The sequence below is a fragment of the Curcuma longa genome, chromosome 7 (genome assembly GCF_044706935.1).
Source record: "Curcuma longa cultivar G26 ecotype Majalengka, Jawa Barat chromosome 7, ITB_CL_G26_1.1, whole genome shotgun sequence".
Classification (NCBI taxonomy): domain Eukaryota; kingdom Viridiplantae; phylum Streptophyta; class Magnoliopsida; order Zingiberales; family Zingiberaceae; genus Curcuma; species Curcuma longa.
The window spans coordinates 1,745,252-1,760,153 of NC_133867.1; the positions used below are offsets into that span (position 1 = coordinate 1,745,252).

The 14,902-nt window shown below is 35.4% G+C and overlaps 1 protein-coding gene across 1 annotated transcript in view; it reads left to right on the forward strand.

The window, feature by feature from the left end:
• The first annotated feature begins 2,928 nt into the window (after window positions 1-2,928).
• The window catches only part of LOC141831756 (uncharacterized), a 27,756-nt gene continuing 15,782 nt past the window's right edge, over window positions 2,929-14,902 (forward strand). Inside the window, exons 1-5 of the mRNA XM_074719161.1 lie at window positions 2,929-3,005; window positions 3,121-3,201; window positions 8,247-8,323; window positions 8,449-8,503; window positions 8,601-8,649. Of these exons, the coding sequence (XP_074575262.1) occupies window positions 2,945-3,005; window positions 3,121-3,201; window positions 8,247-8,323; window positions 8,449-8,503; window positions 8,601-8,649 (323 nt within the window). The 5' untranslated portion in view covers window positions 2,929-2,944. The remainder of the gene's footprint in view (window positions 3,006-3,120; window positions 3,202-8,246; window positions 8,324-8,448; window positions 8,504-8,600; window positions 8,650-14,902) is intronic.

The window sequence follows — 14,902 nt, forward strand, 5'->3', positions numbered from 1 at the left end:
ATCTTTACTTCTATTGCCAACGTGTATTGAATTTTTCTAGTGTCAAGTGTTTGGTAGACTTGACTCACCTCGACTTCTCATCAACCAAGTGTCCTGTCAATGTCGACTCATTTGTATTTTTCATTTGATAACACTTGTTAAACTTTCCCATCTTCCAATGTTTGTTAGACTTTTTTTTTTATAATCTAGGTATTCGGGCTTTGCCCGACTAATCCTCGATGTAGATGATCTCCTTCTAGTTCGTCTACTGGGTGAATCCGGAGCACAACTTATGCATACTTAATGACCTCTAGAATATTCATCCCATTTGGGATTCGAACTTTGGTCCTCTTATCCCTCTTTTGAGTACTTAACCATTGCACCACACCTGTGGGGGCAACACATGTTGGACTTTCTTGATTGTTAAATGTCTAGTCGATCTTAATCCACTTGGTCTACTTCCACAATTAAATATTCGATCAACCTTAACCGACTTAACATAATTAATAAACATGTTGCTTAAACATTAAAATACAAATCTTAGTTAATCTACTAGGCCAATCTAATTATGGTTGATTGTAGAGGGGAGAAGGTGATCAGGGGCACACTAAGGAATTTAGGTGCATAGCATTGGTGTGTGCAAGATAGAGGAACTAGGGAGAGGAGGGGAGTACGTTAAGAGACAGAATGACGTAGCAGATAACTAGATTCACGCACAAATACCGAAAACAATGATGCAATAGATAACTATTGATTCGGTTGATTCGTGCACGAATACCAGAAACAATGATGCAACAGATAACTATTGATTTCGTTGATTCATGCACGAATATCGGAAGTAATCTTCTAAAACCTGTTGATTCAACAGAAGAATTCTAGGAGATAGGCAACCAAGCTTGACGTTTGGAAAGAAACGGCATGGCCGCAAATTCTTATTGATCAAAAACTAAAAACCCTAAAACAACTAAATATATGTTTAAATAGACTTAAGACCCAAACATTACAAAGACAAAAATATCCTCAAAACCCTACAACAACAACAACCAAGTCTTATTAATGGATCCTTTTACGCCATTGAGCTCTATCTCCTATTATATCATCATTTATATTTAAATAAATTTTATCTTGTTTTAAACCAAGTCTTTTTTGGTCTACCTCGCCCTCGTTTGATCTGCGTCATAGTTTCACACCGCCTAACTAGAGCATTTATCGGTCGTCTAAGTACATGTCCGTACCACCTTAAACGTGTCTCACGGAGTTTTTCCTCAATAGATGCAACTCCAACTTTCTCTCTAATGCTCTCATTTCTTATTCTGTCCATCTTCATGTGTCCACACATCCATCTTAACATCCTCATCTCCACAACTCTCATCTTTTGCTCATGTGCTCGAGTCATAAAAATAATAAAAATATAAATTGCGTTTCTGTTCCCGCATCATTCTCCCCATGGAGAAAATTCGGCCTCGAATTGCTGGTCATATCATCATCAAAACGTTGTTGACGCGTTGCTGTCTTCTCGGTGTGATGCAGTAGAAAGCTATTGAACCCGTTGATTCCGTTGATTCACGCACGAATATTGAAAACAATGAGCAACAGATAACTATTGATTCCGTTGATTCATGCACGAATACTGAAAATAATGATGCAACAAATAACTATTGATTCTATTGATTCGCACATGAATATCGGAAACAATCTTCTAAAACTTGTTGATTCGACAGAAGAATACTAGGAGATAGGCAATCAAACTCGATGTTTGGGAAGAAATGGTACAACCGTAAATTCTTATTGATCAAAAACTAAAAATCCTAAAACAATTAAATATGGGTTTAAATAGACTCAAGACCCTAACATTGCAAAGTTGAAAATACCCTCAAAACTCTAACTTGACAAAAATAAAAAAAAAGACTAAAATTGCTTTTCTGTTCCCACATCATAGAACCTCCCAAAAATTTCACTATAAACTTTGTTCATTCTTAAATTAACCAAATGAAGCTTGGTTTGTACTTACCTGGGCCTAATCACTGTACCACTTGATTGGTTGCTTCCGTCCTATACTAACTTCCACTTGATGACTAAAATCTTAGTTACTTCATTCAACTTAATTATTCATTTATAATTTAAAAAGCAATTTAAAATGAAAATTTTAAATTGAAAATTTTGAAATGAAAATTTGAAATTGCATAAATTTTGGTATTTAACATTGTGGAGAATTATTTTTTGTGTTTTGACTTTCGTGGTCACATATGGAGAGATCAAGAGATCGTGCAAGCAAGTGATTGGAAAACTAGATTTTGACGAGATCATGTCAAGTTTCTTCTCTTCTTGCACTACACCTTTTTGTGGCTCTGGTTTGGGCGTTAAGGAGTGGTTGAGGTTTGATATGATGTTTTAATTAAATATAAATTTATGTGATTAAGTTGAGAAAATATTTATTTAATTTTCTTTTACTATTTTTAATATACAATGTTTGTAATCGGTATGCACTGACTGATTGGATCAGATTAATGTTTTTTTTTCAAAAATTTCTATACAATTCAATTTTAAGCTACAAACATTTTTTAAATTGAAATATAATTTATCAGAAAAATCTCCAATCCTAAATTTTCAAATTCGATTAAGTTGAATTCATTCGGAGTTTTAATTTTTTCTTGTCTTTTTATAAATTTGATAATGATCAAATTAAATAATAATTAGGTAACGCTTACTACTATGTTTACCTACTATTTTATTAACCAGTGAAAAAGTACTTTTAATTCTTTATTAATCCATTAACAAAGTAGCACAGAGTCTGTTACCCACTTTTTTTTATTTCTTGGTTTTTGAGATCTCAAGTTGTTGATATGTGGGTCATGCAATATGACTTAATAGTTTGTTTCTGATATTGATCCTTTCAAATGGAAATAAAAGAAATGCTGTATGACTCACAACTTGTACTCATTCAGATGCAGAGGTGCTTATAGTAATGGTTGCTAATGAATCTCAAGCTGAAAATGTGCTGTATGGAAATGATGGTTCTGTTTCAGGTAATTATTTGACATAATAAAGAAATATCACCAAATTGCACACTACCTCCTGATTTGGATGAAGCTTCTAAAAGTACTTCCAAAAACTAATAATTTTTGTGATTGTAATTTGCAGTTCTTCCTGCTGGAGCAACCATCATTCTTTCTTCGACTGTGTCACCTGGATTCTTAATGGATCTTGAGAAACGCATAAGAGGTAGTTTACCGATATGGTTTATTTAGTTGTAAAAGAATAATATTGGAGGATGGAAGGTTAAATTGCATTTGTTGCCCATTGTGTTGATTGCTTGATTACTATCAGATAAATTTATGATTTACTTTCTAGACGATGATAACCATCTGATTAGCTACTATGTTAGTATGCATGGTGATTTGTGATCTGTATGTGATCTTTGCTGTGTTATGTTGGTTAAGATTGAACAAAAATTTAGATTTTCATATTCATGAGATAATGTATTCATATGCATATAAAACATGGTGTTCAATGCATGGTTTAAAATTTGAATGACATGGTGGAAATATGTTCATATAATTAACAAAATCCAATATTGATCAACTTGAGTAATCTCTCCTTTGCCACCTATATCGATTGCACGAATGAGTACCATATCATTCTTACACCCCTTGTCCTGTTGCAACACTTATGAAGATGAATTTAAGTTATGTTTGTTATTCTTTTTTGCTTTGTTTTTCAAAGTGTTAATTCAATTAATTATGTATTCTCTATGAATTATTTCTTCCAGGATATAAATTAAGTGAAATAAGATCCAAGAGTAAAACTTATGAATTCATCTTTCCATGCATTTATGTAAAAAATGAATAAAATTATTTTTAATTCAATTACTTATATGCATTCATCTCATAATGCTTCAATGCATGTTAAAGAGTGACTTGTGTCAGTACAACATGGTGCCGATACATACAGTTTCAATCACTCTTTAGCATAGAATGATATGTTGGACCTTACCTCTTACCTTAGGTATGTAGCTGCCTTTTGTTGTTTTTTATTCTTCTTTATTTCCCTTCTCCCTTCATCTCTAATTGGACACTAAAGCTATGAGTGGGTACTTCTGCACAGTAGTGAAACCATACTTTATGATTTGAGCATAAATATTGGACCAAAATATTGGAATCAATGCTGCCTATTTAAATGAAAATCATTTTCATGACCCAACATTTAATGGTTGCATAAATATTTTTTTGACTTTGAGGTTTAAATCGTCTATTTTGGTTAGTGATCAATACAATTTCATGCTAATGTTGTATTGGCTCATGGTTTGCTTGACACAAGCCAACCTGCTGCATTAGTGTAAGAGGAAGACCAAGTAGAACAAGAGGAATAAATAGAAGAGAAGGAAAAAGTGGAGGAACAAGAGGAAGAATTAAACTTCCTTAGACTCCGTGTGCACCCCTTGTCCATCAACAATAATGTTACCCAAGTATATCGAATTGAATTTTTCTCCCTGTGTTTTCAAATCCTAACCTAATCCATTAGTCTAAAATATGGTAACTTATAAACTAAAACATTTACAATAGGATGAGCAATTTGATTGACTAGATTATAAGTGATCGTTCATTGCTTGTGATCATGGAGTTGAGAATAGGCAAATAACTAAGCATATTCTGTCCAACATGATGGATGAGAAGACAAATATGTAGAACTTTGTTATGACATATGCCATGTGACTCTCTGAACTACTTGGTCACTCACAAAACAATAAGTTTCATCCATGCTAATAGAATCGGTAGGAAGTGTTGCACCGTGCTTAACTAAAAAAAATAAAACATAAAACATGCTTACATTGTCTAAATTGGATTTTGTTTGAATGGATTTTAATAATGCATTTGGTTGAAAATCCAACCAAGACTGGGGCATAATGATAGTACTACTCTTATAAAGACTTGTCATAACCTTATAATCTCTTTGTTTCATACTTACACTTGGGACAGATATCTAGTTTTTCGAACCGACTAATCTTGGAGGTCGCAGTTCAACCCCACGGAAGTTTTTCACTAACCATCAAAGTAAATTAGGAAACGCTCACGGAGGCCCATCAACGTTCTTGGGCCTGCTTCTCACTGGAGGGAAAATCCCCTATAGTGCGCCGTAGCTGAGACTCGAACCCAGAATGCTTGATTACCCACTTCTCACACAAGAAGTGCCTAACTCACCAATCTAGCAAAATTTCCTTCTTTACACCGACCAACATAAACTCCACCCATCCCCTTTCTAATTAACCAACTTGCATGAACTTCTATTTGTGTCCTCTTTCCTCTTTTTCGATGTAGAAGGCCTTTGACTCTTTACATTGTAGATCTTCTTTCTCAGGTGATTTTCCCCAATGTTAGTTCCCTATCTCCCATCATGAGTCCACCATTGGAGTCAAGTTCATGACTTGATTTCTTTTATTGCATTGGGCCCTTCACTCCTCTTTGCTTGGTATGTCATGTCTCCCTAATTGCACAAAATTAAGAGTTGACAAAGGTATTGAATCAAATGAGTTTGTTGGAGGATACAAGGAACTTCTTCATGAATTTCAAGGTGGTGGTCGTTGCACCTGAGTAGGCACTTGAGAGCATTTTGCAGGGTTATCGTGGATGGAAATGCAATCTCCTTTCTCCTTCCTCTTTTGCGTCTCTCCCTATTCGCTTCACTTCCTTCAATCTCCTCCTGTAGCCTGTGATAAATATTATTCTCTTCCTCTTCCTTCTTTAATAATACCCCTTCTTGGGTTAGATCTGCTACATGAATATCGCCACCATGGTTTGAAGTCTCATATCGTGCCTGATAAAACGGTCTAACCTTATTGTTCCGATAGATTACCGAAATTCCATACTAAGCACTGAGACAATATCTCCTGTGTCATGTTAATCACGTCGACGAGTATTATTTCATGCCAACACTCAACAACCCTTTTTTGAACGTGGAGGTGTAAGTACTAATCTCAAATCTTGGTGGAAGTTATTAGAAGTTAAAGGTTTTAGGCTTAGTAGAGTACAAATAGAATATATGAAATAAATTTAATAGTAGACACAACAAGACAATTGATAATGAGTTATCCAAAAGTTTTAAGTATCTAGGATCGTTTTTGCAAAAGGGTAGAGGTGCTAATAAAAATCTTTTATATATGATACCAGCAGGATAATTGAAATGGAGAAGGACGTTAGATGTTCTTTGTGATTGTAAGGTACCTATAAAACTTGAAGGAAAATTAGATCTGCTATTTTATATGGAGTTGAATGTTGGGTTATGAAGCGAACACATGAGCATATGATGAGAGTCATTGAGATGAAGATGTTAAGATAGATGTGCGAACATGCGAGGATAGATAGGATAAGAAATAAGAACATTAAAGAGAAAGTCGAGGTTGCACTTATTATGAGAAAACTCTGAGAGACATTTAATGTACTTAGACGATCAATAAATGCCCTAGTTAGGCAATGTGAGAGCATGACAAATACGTACATTAATTGAGGAAAAGGGAGATTAAAGAAGACTTAGTTAATAACGATAAAATAAGATAAAATTCATTTAAATATAGATGATGATATAATTCGGGATTGAGTCCAATGATGTAGGAGGATCTATATAGTTGATCCCATTTAGTGGGATAAAGGTTTAGTTATTATTGTTATGCTTGACACTTCTTAACATTCTAAAATTGAGATAATGTTATTTTTTTTGTAGTTTGTCTCCTTGTAAAGCAATATCAAAATCATAGCATTCCAGATGGAAAAAACATTAAAGTTAACTATGTACTTATTTATCTTTTTCTTTATCTCTTTCCTCTTTCCGCTCCCAATTTGCTACCAACACCATACATCAGAATGTTGATATTATACAATATCGTTCTAGTCAAAGATTGAAACATCGACATGGCTCGAGATTTCAAATCTTGATCTCCACTTACCACATGTGCTGCCTTATGTCCTAGTCTCAAAACAACTGAAGTGACTAGTTCACATATCAACAAGATAAGCTTATGGCTTGATCTAGCAAACACTTTTTTTAGAAAAGGAGACCAAGAATAAAAAAATTTTTGAAAAGAAAGGAGGCAGTTTCAAAAACAAAGGATCTAGAACAGAAGAAATTAGAGTGAAAGAAAAGAGATATTAATTAGCAAAAAAAAAAAAAAAGAAAGGAAAAGGTGATGGATCCTTTTTTTTCACAATTTTTAGTATTCCTTTTTTCCTTTTTGTTTTTGAATTGCTAAATTGTATATCACCATCTCTTGTGTACCTTGTGCACATGATTTGGTGTGCATGATTTAAGGTGGGATTGGTTATTATCTATTATTTGTTTCTTATCTTTCGGAGTATCCTCATGACCTTTCTTCCTTTTTAAAAAGAGTTTGAAATCCTAATCCCATTAAAGTATGCAAGACATTCATTAGCCTTCTGTTTATTACAACTTTGAAAAGATAGATTAACTTATGTTTTTCTTCCAGTATCCTCTTTATCTTGAGTAGTTGTCAGATTTTACATATCCATAATATCATTGCCTCTCAGATTAATATTAAACTGTCTCTCTCCCAATATTAGCTTGTCCCAAGGATAAATGCTTAATTCCTGATCAATCTAAAACTCTACACAACCTCTCACAAATTGTCATCCTCATGAACTTCTGAATCATGCAGTATCTTCAGTGGGGAATCATGGGATAAGATTATATCAAAAGATTGCCATCAGCTTTGTTTTGTTTATGATCTCTCTCTTGAAGATGTCATCCACTTCAGTCTAGCTGTTGTAGTATCATGTCTTCATTATCATCTAGTTTTTAGTTACTCTTTTCTTTGAGATCTCTTTTGGTTTATATAACAAGTTGAACATACATAGCACCTATACTCCAACTTGAGCAGGGAAAGTTAGGATTATCTAAGTTAGAGTCATTGATTACATGTGGGTTTAGTCCCAGGTAAGTGTTTTAGTTATTGGAGTTTATGTTGAGTCCTATAAATATAACGGAATAATTATCTTTCAAAAGAATAGTATTTTATTCCTCTCAGTTTTACTATATTTTCTGAGATATTTCATGATCCTTATCTATCACTGGCAAAATCTTTCAAATCCATGTTGCTTTTTGTCTTTTATTTTTTTTCCAAGGAAAATTTTTCATCTTAGCACTTAGATCCCTTCAAGTTGGTTGTTTAAATTATGTTTGAAAGTCCTGATTACTGATTTCTCCAAGACTTGGAGTGCATTATGATTTCTATCTACTTAGCTGTTGTATTTTGCTTGTAGCTGAAAACAAGGGTCTGAATTTGGTGGATGCACCAGTATCCGGCGGTGTTAAGAGAGCAGCAGACGGAACACTAACGGTTAAACCTAGTTGTTTCATTTTTTTAATCAATGCCTTTGTTGAATGACTAATGTAATGTATATCAAAAAAAAAAAAAAAATACAAAACATATTTGCTTACTGCCATTATCTCTTAAACCTCTAGATAATGGCTTCAGGCACTGATGAAGCTCTTTTATGTGCTGGATCTATACTCTCTGGTAATATGCTTGAGTTGGTCATTAATGCTGTGAGCATCTTTTTTCAATTGAAATATATAAACACAGGATGCAGTAACCTAACATCCATTTCTAACAGTGCTTAGTGAGAAGCTCTATGTCATCAAAGGTGGATGTGGAGCTGCAAGGTAAATATTCTCTCCAGGAAATACTTAGAAATTTATTGTCACAGTTTATATATATATATATATATATATATATATTGAGTAAATTCTTCAATACTATCAGTATTTTACCATTTCACACCAACCTATTTATTGATGCAATTTCATAGATGAAGTTCAGAAATGATAAATTGTCCCCTACAAGCTATATTGCTGCAGTGTGAAAAGAGCTGATAGTGTTTTGTCAACAGTATGTTTAAAATATATTTCTTATAATATTTTTGTTTCCTCTCAGCCTCTCTCCTCATTTTTTCTTCTCTTTTTCCTGAGTTATAGCAGCAATAGTTTCTTTGGTTGGCTGCTCCAAGCAAGCACCTTCTTTTTTTTTTTTTGGGATAAATAAAAATATATCTATCCAAGAAAAAAGATACATCCAACATTAACCATCGCAAGCCATCAAACACCAACCTCAATCAAACCACATAGCTAATGGACTTGACCCACTACATACCTACTCGACCACCTATCAAAGTGAAACAGGTCATCTTTAACTCCAATCCAGAGTAGATGACCTAGTTTGTGATCTATTAGATAAGGCGCAAAAGCCGCCGAGGCCAATCAACCAAACTTGCAAAGTTGGACCATCAACAACCCCCCAAAGGGGTGGGGGGGGGGGGGGGGGGGGGGGGGGGGCGGGGGGGGAGCAATATGCTCCTTAGCAGCCCGGCTCCTCCGCGCACTGTCCATAGCCCAACCCATAGCAAATCCAGCAATTAACAGGTCTTGGTTCGCAACATCGGCCCAAGATGTGAGTAGATCAACTCACTCATACACGAAATTGGCCGCCTGATCCATGTCATGAAAGCTCGCTGAATGTGCCTCCTTGTGCAACCCTATTTTGGAAGGTGGATTCAAATTTGAAGTTCGAATTTTCCTCCGGTGATGCACTCATGCCCAGCTTTCGTCGTCCGTGAACACATGTCAGAGCTCCGACGATCCCCTGGAGTCCTAGTCTTCCAGCAAGCAACTCAAAATAGTCCTGACTACACTGCCTAAGGTCTAGCGGTGAACCAGCAGCCACACCGTGCAACTCCTTCTCCCTTCGTAGAACTCATAATGCTAGCTGTGACGGCTCCCCTGGCCTCGCCATGGACTAGAGGGGAACCCACAGTAGGAAGCAGGTCGGAGGAATATTTTGTTAGTACCCCAGTGGAGTTTTGATGTGTGGTCAAATGAGTCTGAAATTATGTCCTGATTTTATTTGATACGTGTGTTTAAGTGTACAGGGACTTAGGAGATCACACATAAGATGACGAACCTTGGCAGAAGACATAAACAAGCGAGAAGGATGATACTGAAAAGGAGCCGACGGGCTCGGTACATCGGAGGTACGAGGAGCTGCGGAAGAGTACTCCGATGGAGTTAGAAAAATGTACAGGAGCGAGCCGGAAGGGCTCGGTGCATCCGAGGGATGAGAAGCTGAAAGGAATATTACGCAAGATGACCAAGGCAAAACGGAGAACGTAGGAGGAAAATGATCAACACGACGTTGACCATTCCAGGCGCCCGGATCCATTCTAGGTGCCTCAACATCCAGGTGCCCGGATCCATTCCGGACACCTAGAAGTCTAGGCGCTCGGATACCTATTGTAGGTCAGTGTGAGCCGTTGCCGAAGTGGATGAGGATAGAGTCCACGTTAGCGGAGTCCAAGCGTCCGAAGAGGTTCTAAGCGCTCGGATCGTGAGAAGTCATTCAGGCCCATTGGAGGATTGCCAAAGTGGATTGAGTTCGACAAATCCAGGTGCTCGGAAGGCTTTCAGGCACTCGGAAGTGCCACGTCAGCGCAATGGTCAGATCGAAGAAAAAACTATAAATAAATTGAAGCTCGAAGAACAATGTGCACACGCGAATTATCTATTTTCATTTAGTTTACTTTAACTATGCTCAAATGTTATACGAGGTTTCTCCACCTCCGGATCAATTCCGACGAAGATACTTTTGATTGGAGCTTTTATAGTCTTGGAATAACATCCCAAGTGTTGTAATCAAGTACATTATGTGCCTCGTAATATTTTATATTTTATTTCAGTTATAATTAGTGTGTCCTTGTTAAAACGTTAATAAGAGAAAAAGGTCACTCTTATTGATGATTGATATTCAGTCCTCCCCTTTAGTGATCCATGAAAAGCTTCCGCTATCAACATATTCACTGCCACTAGTGTGCAACTCCACCAATAGTAGCAGGCAATAGGGGGGACAGAATGATGATAGTGGTTGTCGGTTGGGCATTTTGTGCTCATGTCATCCTTGAGTCACCTGACCAACACCAAACTCCGATGGGCTTGCGTGTCGAAGGGTGTTTTAGTGTGAGCAGATTAGGGGGCACAAGGGCAGCGAACGCCCTCTAACCACCTAACTACCGACCATGGCAACTTGTTGGTTGGTACTTCCATCTCTGGCTGGAGATGGGGCTGCTGTAGCCTAAAACCATAGCAGCCCTTGGTCCAGCAAGTTTGTGGGTTTTGGATCCAAGCCACCGCCCGCGACCCGAGCAAATCTGGAGGCTTCAACTCGGTATGGATGGCCCGATCCGTTAACTCCAAACTCACTGGATTTGGCTCCAAAGTGATAGCCAATTTTTTTTGAGAAATTCAAAAAATTCAAAACTCCCTCCACTTTGCACACTTCCCAAGCTCACCTTGTTACCGTGCGTATGCCCTTCAAGTGTCAGGCGTCTTCCTCAGCTTTGGTAACTACCGGAGCTCCAATGATCCTCTAGCAAGCAACGATTGAACTGCAGCTTGGGTAGACCAACAATGATAGTTCATCCCTGCTTCCTCGCCGGCTAGTGAACGCCCAGTCCTCTATCTGGAGTTCACTGTATCATGTTGTCGGTCGGTACAACCTCGGCACAATTATCTCATCACCAGAGAGGCATTCATCGCCGCAGGTGTGCTGTTCCACTAGCAGCATTGAAGGCCAGCAGCAATCGGTGAGGAAATAGTGAGTTATGGTCGCACCTCCATTCCTTCCTCCTAGTGCGAACCTCTAGCCATCAAACAAGCAGGCACCTTCTTCAATATCTCTCATTTTGCCCTTTGGCGATAACCTTATTGTCTTATCTTTGAACTACCATCACATTGACAAATATAAAGGTGAAGAATATACAAGGGCAAAAATCCTAAGAGTTCCTCTACTTCTTAAATCATCAAAGGACACCTCAAACTTATTTTTTTCTCAAATTACCCTTTACAATAGAATCGATTATCTTTTCTATTTTTTTTAAATTGTTTATAAAACTTATTAAAAAAGTATAAATATAAATTTAAACTTCTATTGTTGTTGACATGATTTTTTTTTGTAAAATTAAAATTTATTGATGAATTTAGTAGATATAAATTTATTTCTCTACAAATTTAGGCGTAACTTTATGGTTGCAATTATTTTTCTATTATTTTTGTATGAATTTACATTTTATATTTATACCAACATGATTTTTTTATATTTTAAACACTTTATAAAATTATTTTATTATATATTCAAAATTAATATACTTTTTTGTATGCAATTCTTCTATTTTATAAAATTAAGATTTATTCTACTAATTAGATCAGATTGTTTTTTTTTTTGAATAAAATTAGCCAAGCAAAGCTAATAGGCTTAGGGCATCCTTTTGATAAAAAAATAAAAAAAATGCTCTTTTGATATTTTGGAAACTAGTGTGGCCCTTTGATTTTGCCCATATACAATTATAAGGCTAATTGAAATGGGGACCGGAGTATTAGTGCCTGTTGCTGTTTGTTTTGAGATTTAAAGAAAAATATTTATTCTATAGATATTATATCATCTAGACAGAAGTGGAGAGCCTTTGGGAGATATTAAAAAATGATAATCCCAGTAGCCACATCTCTGGGGGTGGTCGGCCCGGTCCCACGGAAGTTTTCCACCGACCATCAGGGTAAATCGGGCTTTGGGAGATATTAAGATTTAGAGAAAGGTTGATTAAGTATACATTGGGTGACATTGAAGACAATATGGGATGCAAGGAACAATTTGGATTTGCCATTTGATTGTAATAAATCCAACCCTTGATGTGTTAGTCATTGCATAAAATATTGAGCCATGCTGATCGACACAAGCAGAATTTACTGTTCTGCCTACTAACCAACATGGAGTTGCGACCTCGCGGGGGCCTTATGACGTTTCAGTTCGGAGGTAGCTGTGAGGCAGTGCTCCTTTTTTTTAATATAAAATTTTTATTTCTATTTCTTTAGAAAGTTTATTCCAATTCCTTTCCCTCTTTCATTCATCCACAAGAGTAAACAAAGAGAAATCTTTTTACTTTAATTTTTCTCTCCTTTGTAAGTCCATGAGATAAATAGAAAAAAATATTGTAAAGGATGATTATTTTTTTCTTTCCTTCATTTGCCCACGACGTAAACAGAAAAAAAATTCTTCAGATAGAAGAAATAAATTGTTAATAAAAATTTTAAAATTAAATATGATTTTTAATTTTATAAAATATATTATTATGAACTAGATTATTGTATATATCAATTTGCTTGACTTTAAATTGATCAAAATAAATGTAAATTAAATTCAATTTAAATCTACTTCATCCTGTTATGCTTACTTGGTGACTTCAACTAACCCAACTCAATAAGGATCAAACATTTTATGCGTTAATATCAAAACTTGAACTCAACATTCAACATCTCAAATATAACTCAATAATAAACATCTATAATAATCAAATATTACTAAAACTAATTTTAATTAATATATTTGTATTCAGAGTACTAAATCTTATTGGCATGACACGATACGGTATGAAAATCAATCATTCTGGTCATTAATTGAAACTGCGGCACAACTCTAAATTTTAAACCTTGGTGCAGTTGTCGTTCAACAAAGTTTCCGAAGCTTGATACGAGGAAGCCTAACTTGAATCCATATTGTGCATGAGGATGACATAGATATAGAAAACATCTCAACCTATATGTAGGAGAGTAGTGGGTGTCAAAAAACAGAGTTGAAGAAATGAAGGGGAGGAGTGAGAGGAAAGGAAGGAAAGCATTGTGAATTTTATACTGATAAATTGACCATTTTTAATTATATAATCTTGAATGGGCATCCTAATCTACTTTTCTTTAGCCGTTCTTTTGTTTTATTTTTCTAATTTTTTAACTCATTCATTTTTCCAATACTCTGAGTCGACACTACAACCCCATTGATCATCACTAACTTATTTTTAAAAGGCTATGTCAGACATTTTTCCAAATCCTGTCAAATCCTTTTACCTGAGGTTATGTAACAATCAAGAATTGTAGAGTAATTATTATATCAAGACTAAATTTCATAAGATAGGGTTGCAAATAGTGGTATTTATTTTGCATATATATCTTGTTAATTAAATATTGACTTCTAAGTTTGCCAGATAAAAGTAGCTATCAATGTATTGTCTAATCCTTGTAGCAGCATCTCGGGAGATAATGATCACCCTATCAAGTTTAACCTCTCTAATAATAACACGACGACTTATTCTACAATAGGATTGAGGGGAGTCCGTTTATAAAAGTAAGGAGCTTATTTTTCTCTTTTGCTACCTTGTTAATTGAATAATATCTTCTCTATTTTTCCATGTGTGAGTTAAGTTACAGAGGAAGAATTGAAAAATTCTTAACTCGAGGCAGCCCAGAGGAAGAATTGAAAAATTCTTAACACGAGGCAGCCCCTTCTAGGTCCTTATATGTTTACAGTATCAATAATCAAATCCTAGCATGTTATCGATACATTTGAACCACTCAACTTGGTTCAAAGATATCACAAAATCCTAACGTGTTATCAATATATTTGATTCTAAATCCTACTTAAGATTTAGTTAGCAATCTAGTTGATCATTTGGACTCATGTTGGAACGATCGCCTTATTTTGCTTTTTTTTTTTTTGACAAAATAACAATCTATCTCTATAAGTTTTGTTCTCACGAAAAAAATTCGATTAGTGATACTGTGCATGGTAGTTTGAATTTCATAATATAGTTTTATTTGTTTAGCAGACGCACTGTCTAATTCGGTAATTAATTTTTTCGACAAGATAAGCTCACATTCAACAAGGGTAATAACTAGGGTGGCAAAATTTGACATGACCTATTACACTAGTAGGCTCAAACCAATTGAGGTAAAAAAGTATAAAGTATATATACTTAATTCATATTAATAATAATCTATATAAACTATAAATATATAATCTAATATAAATATAATTACAAATAAA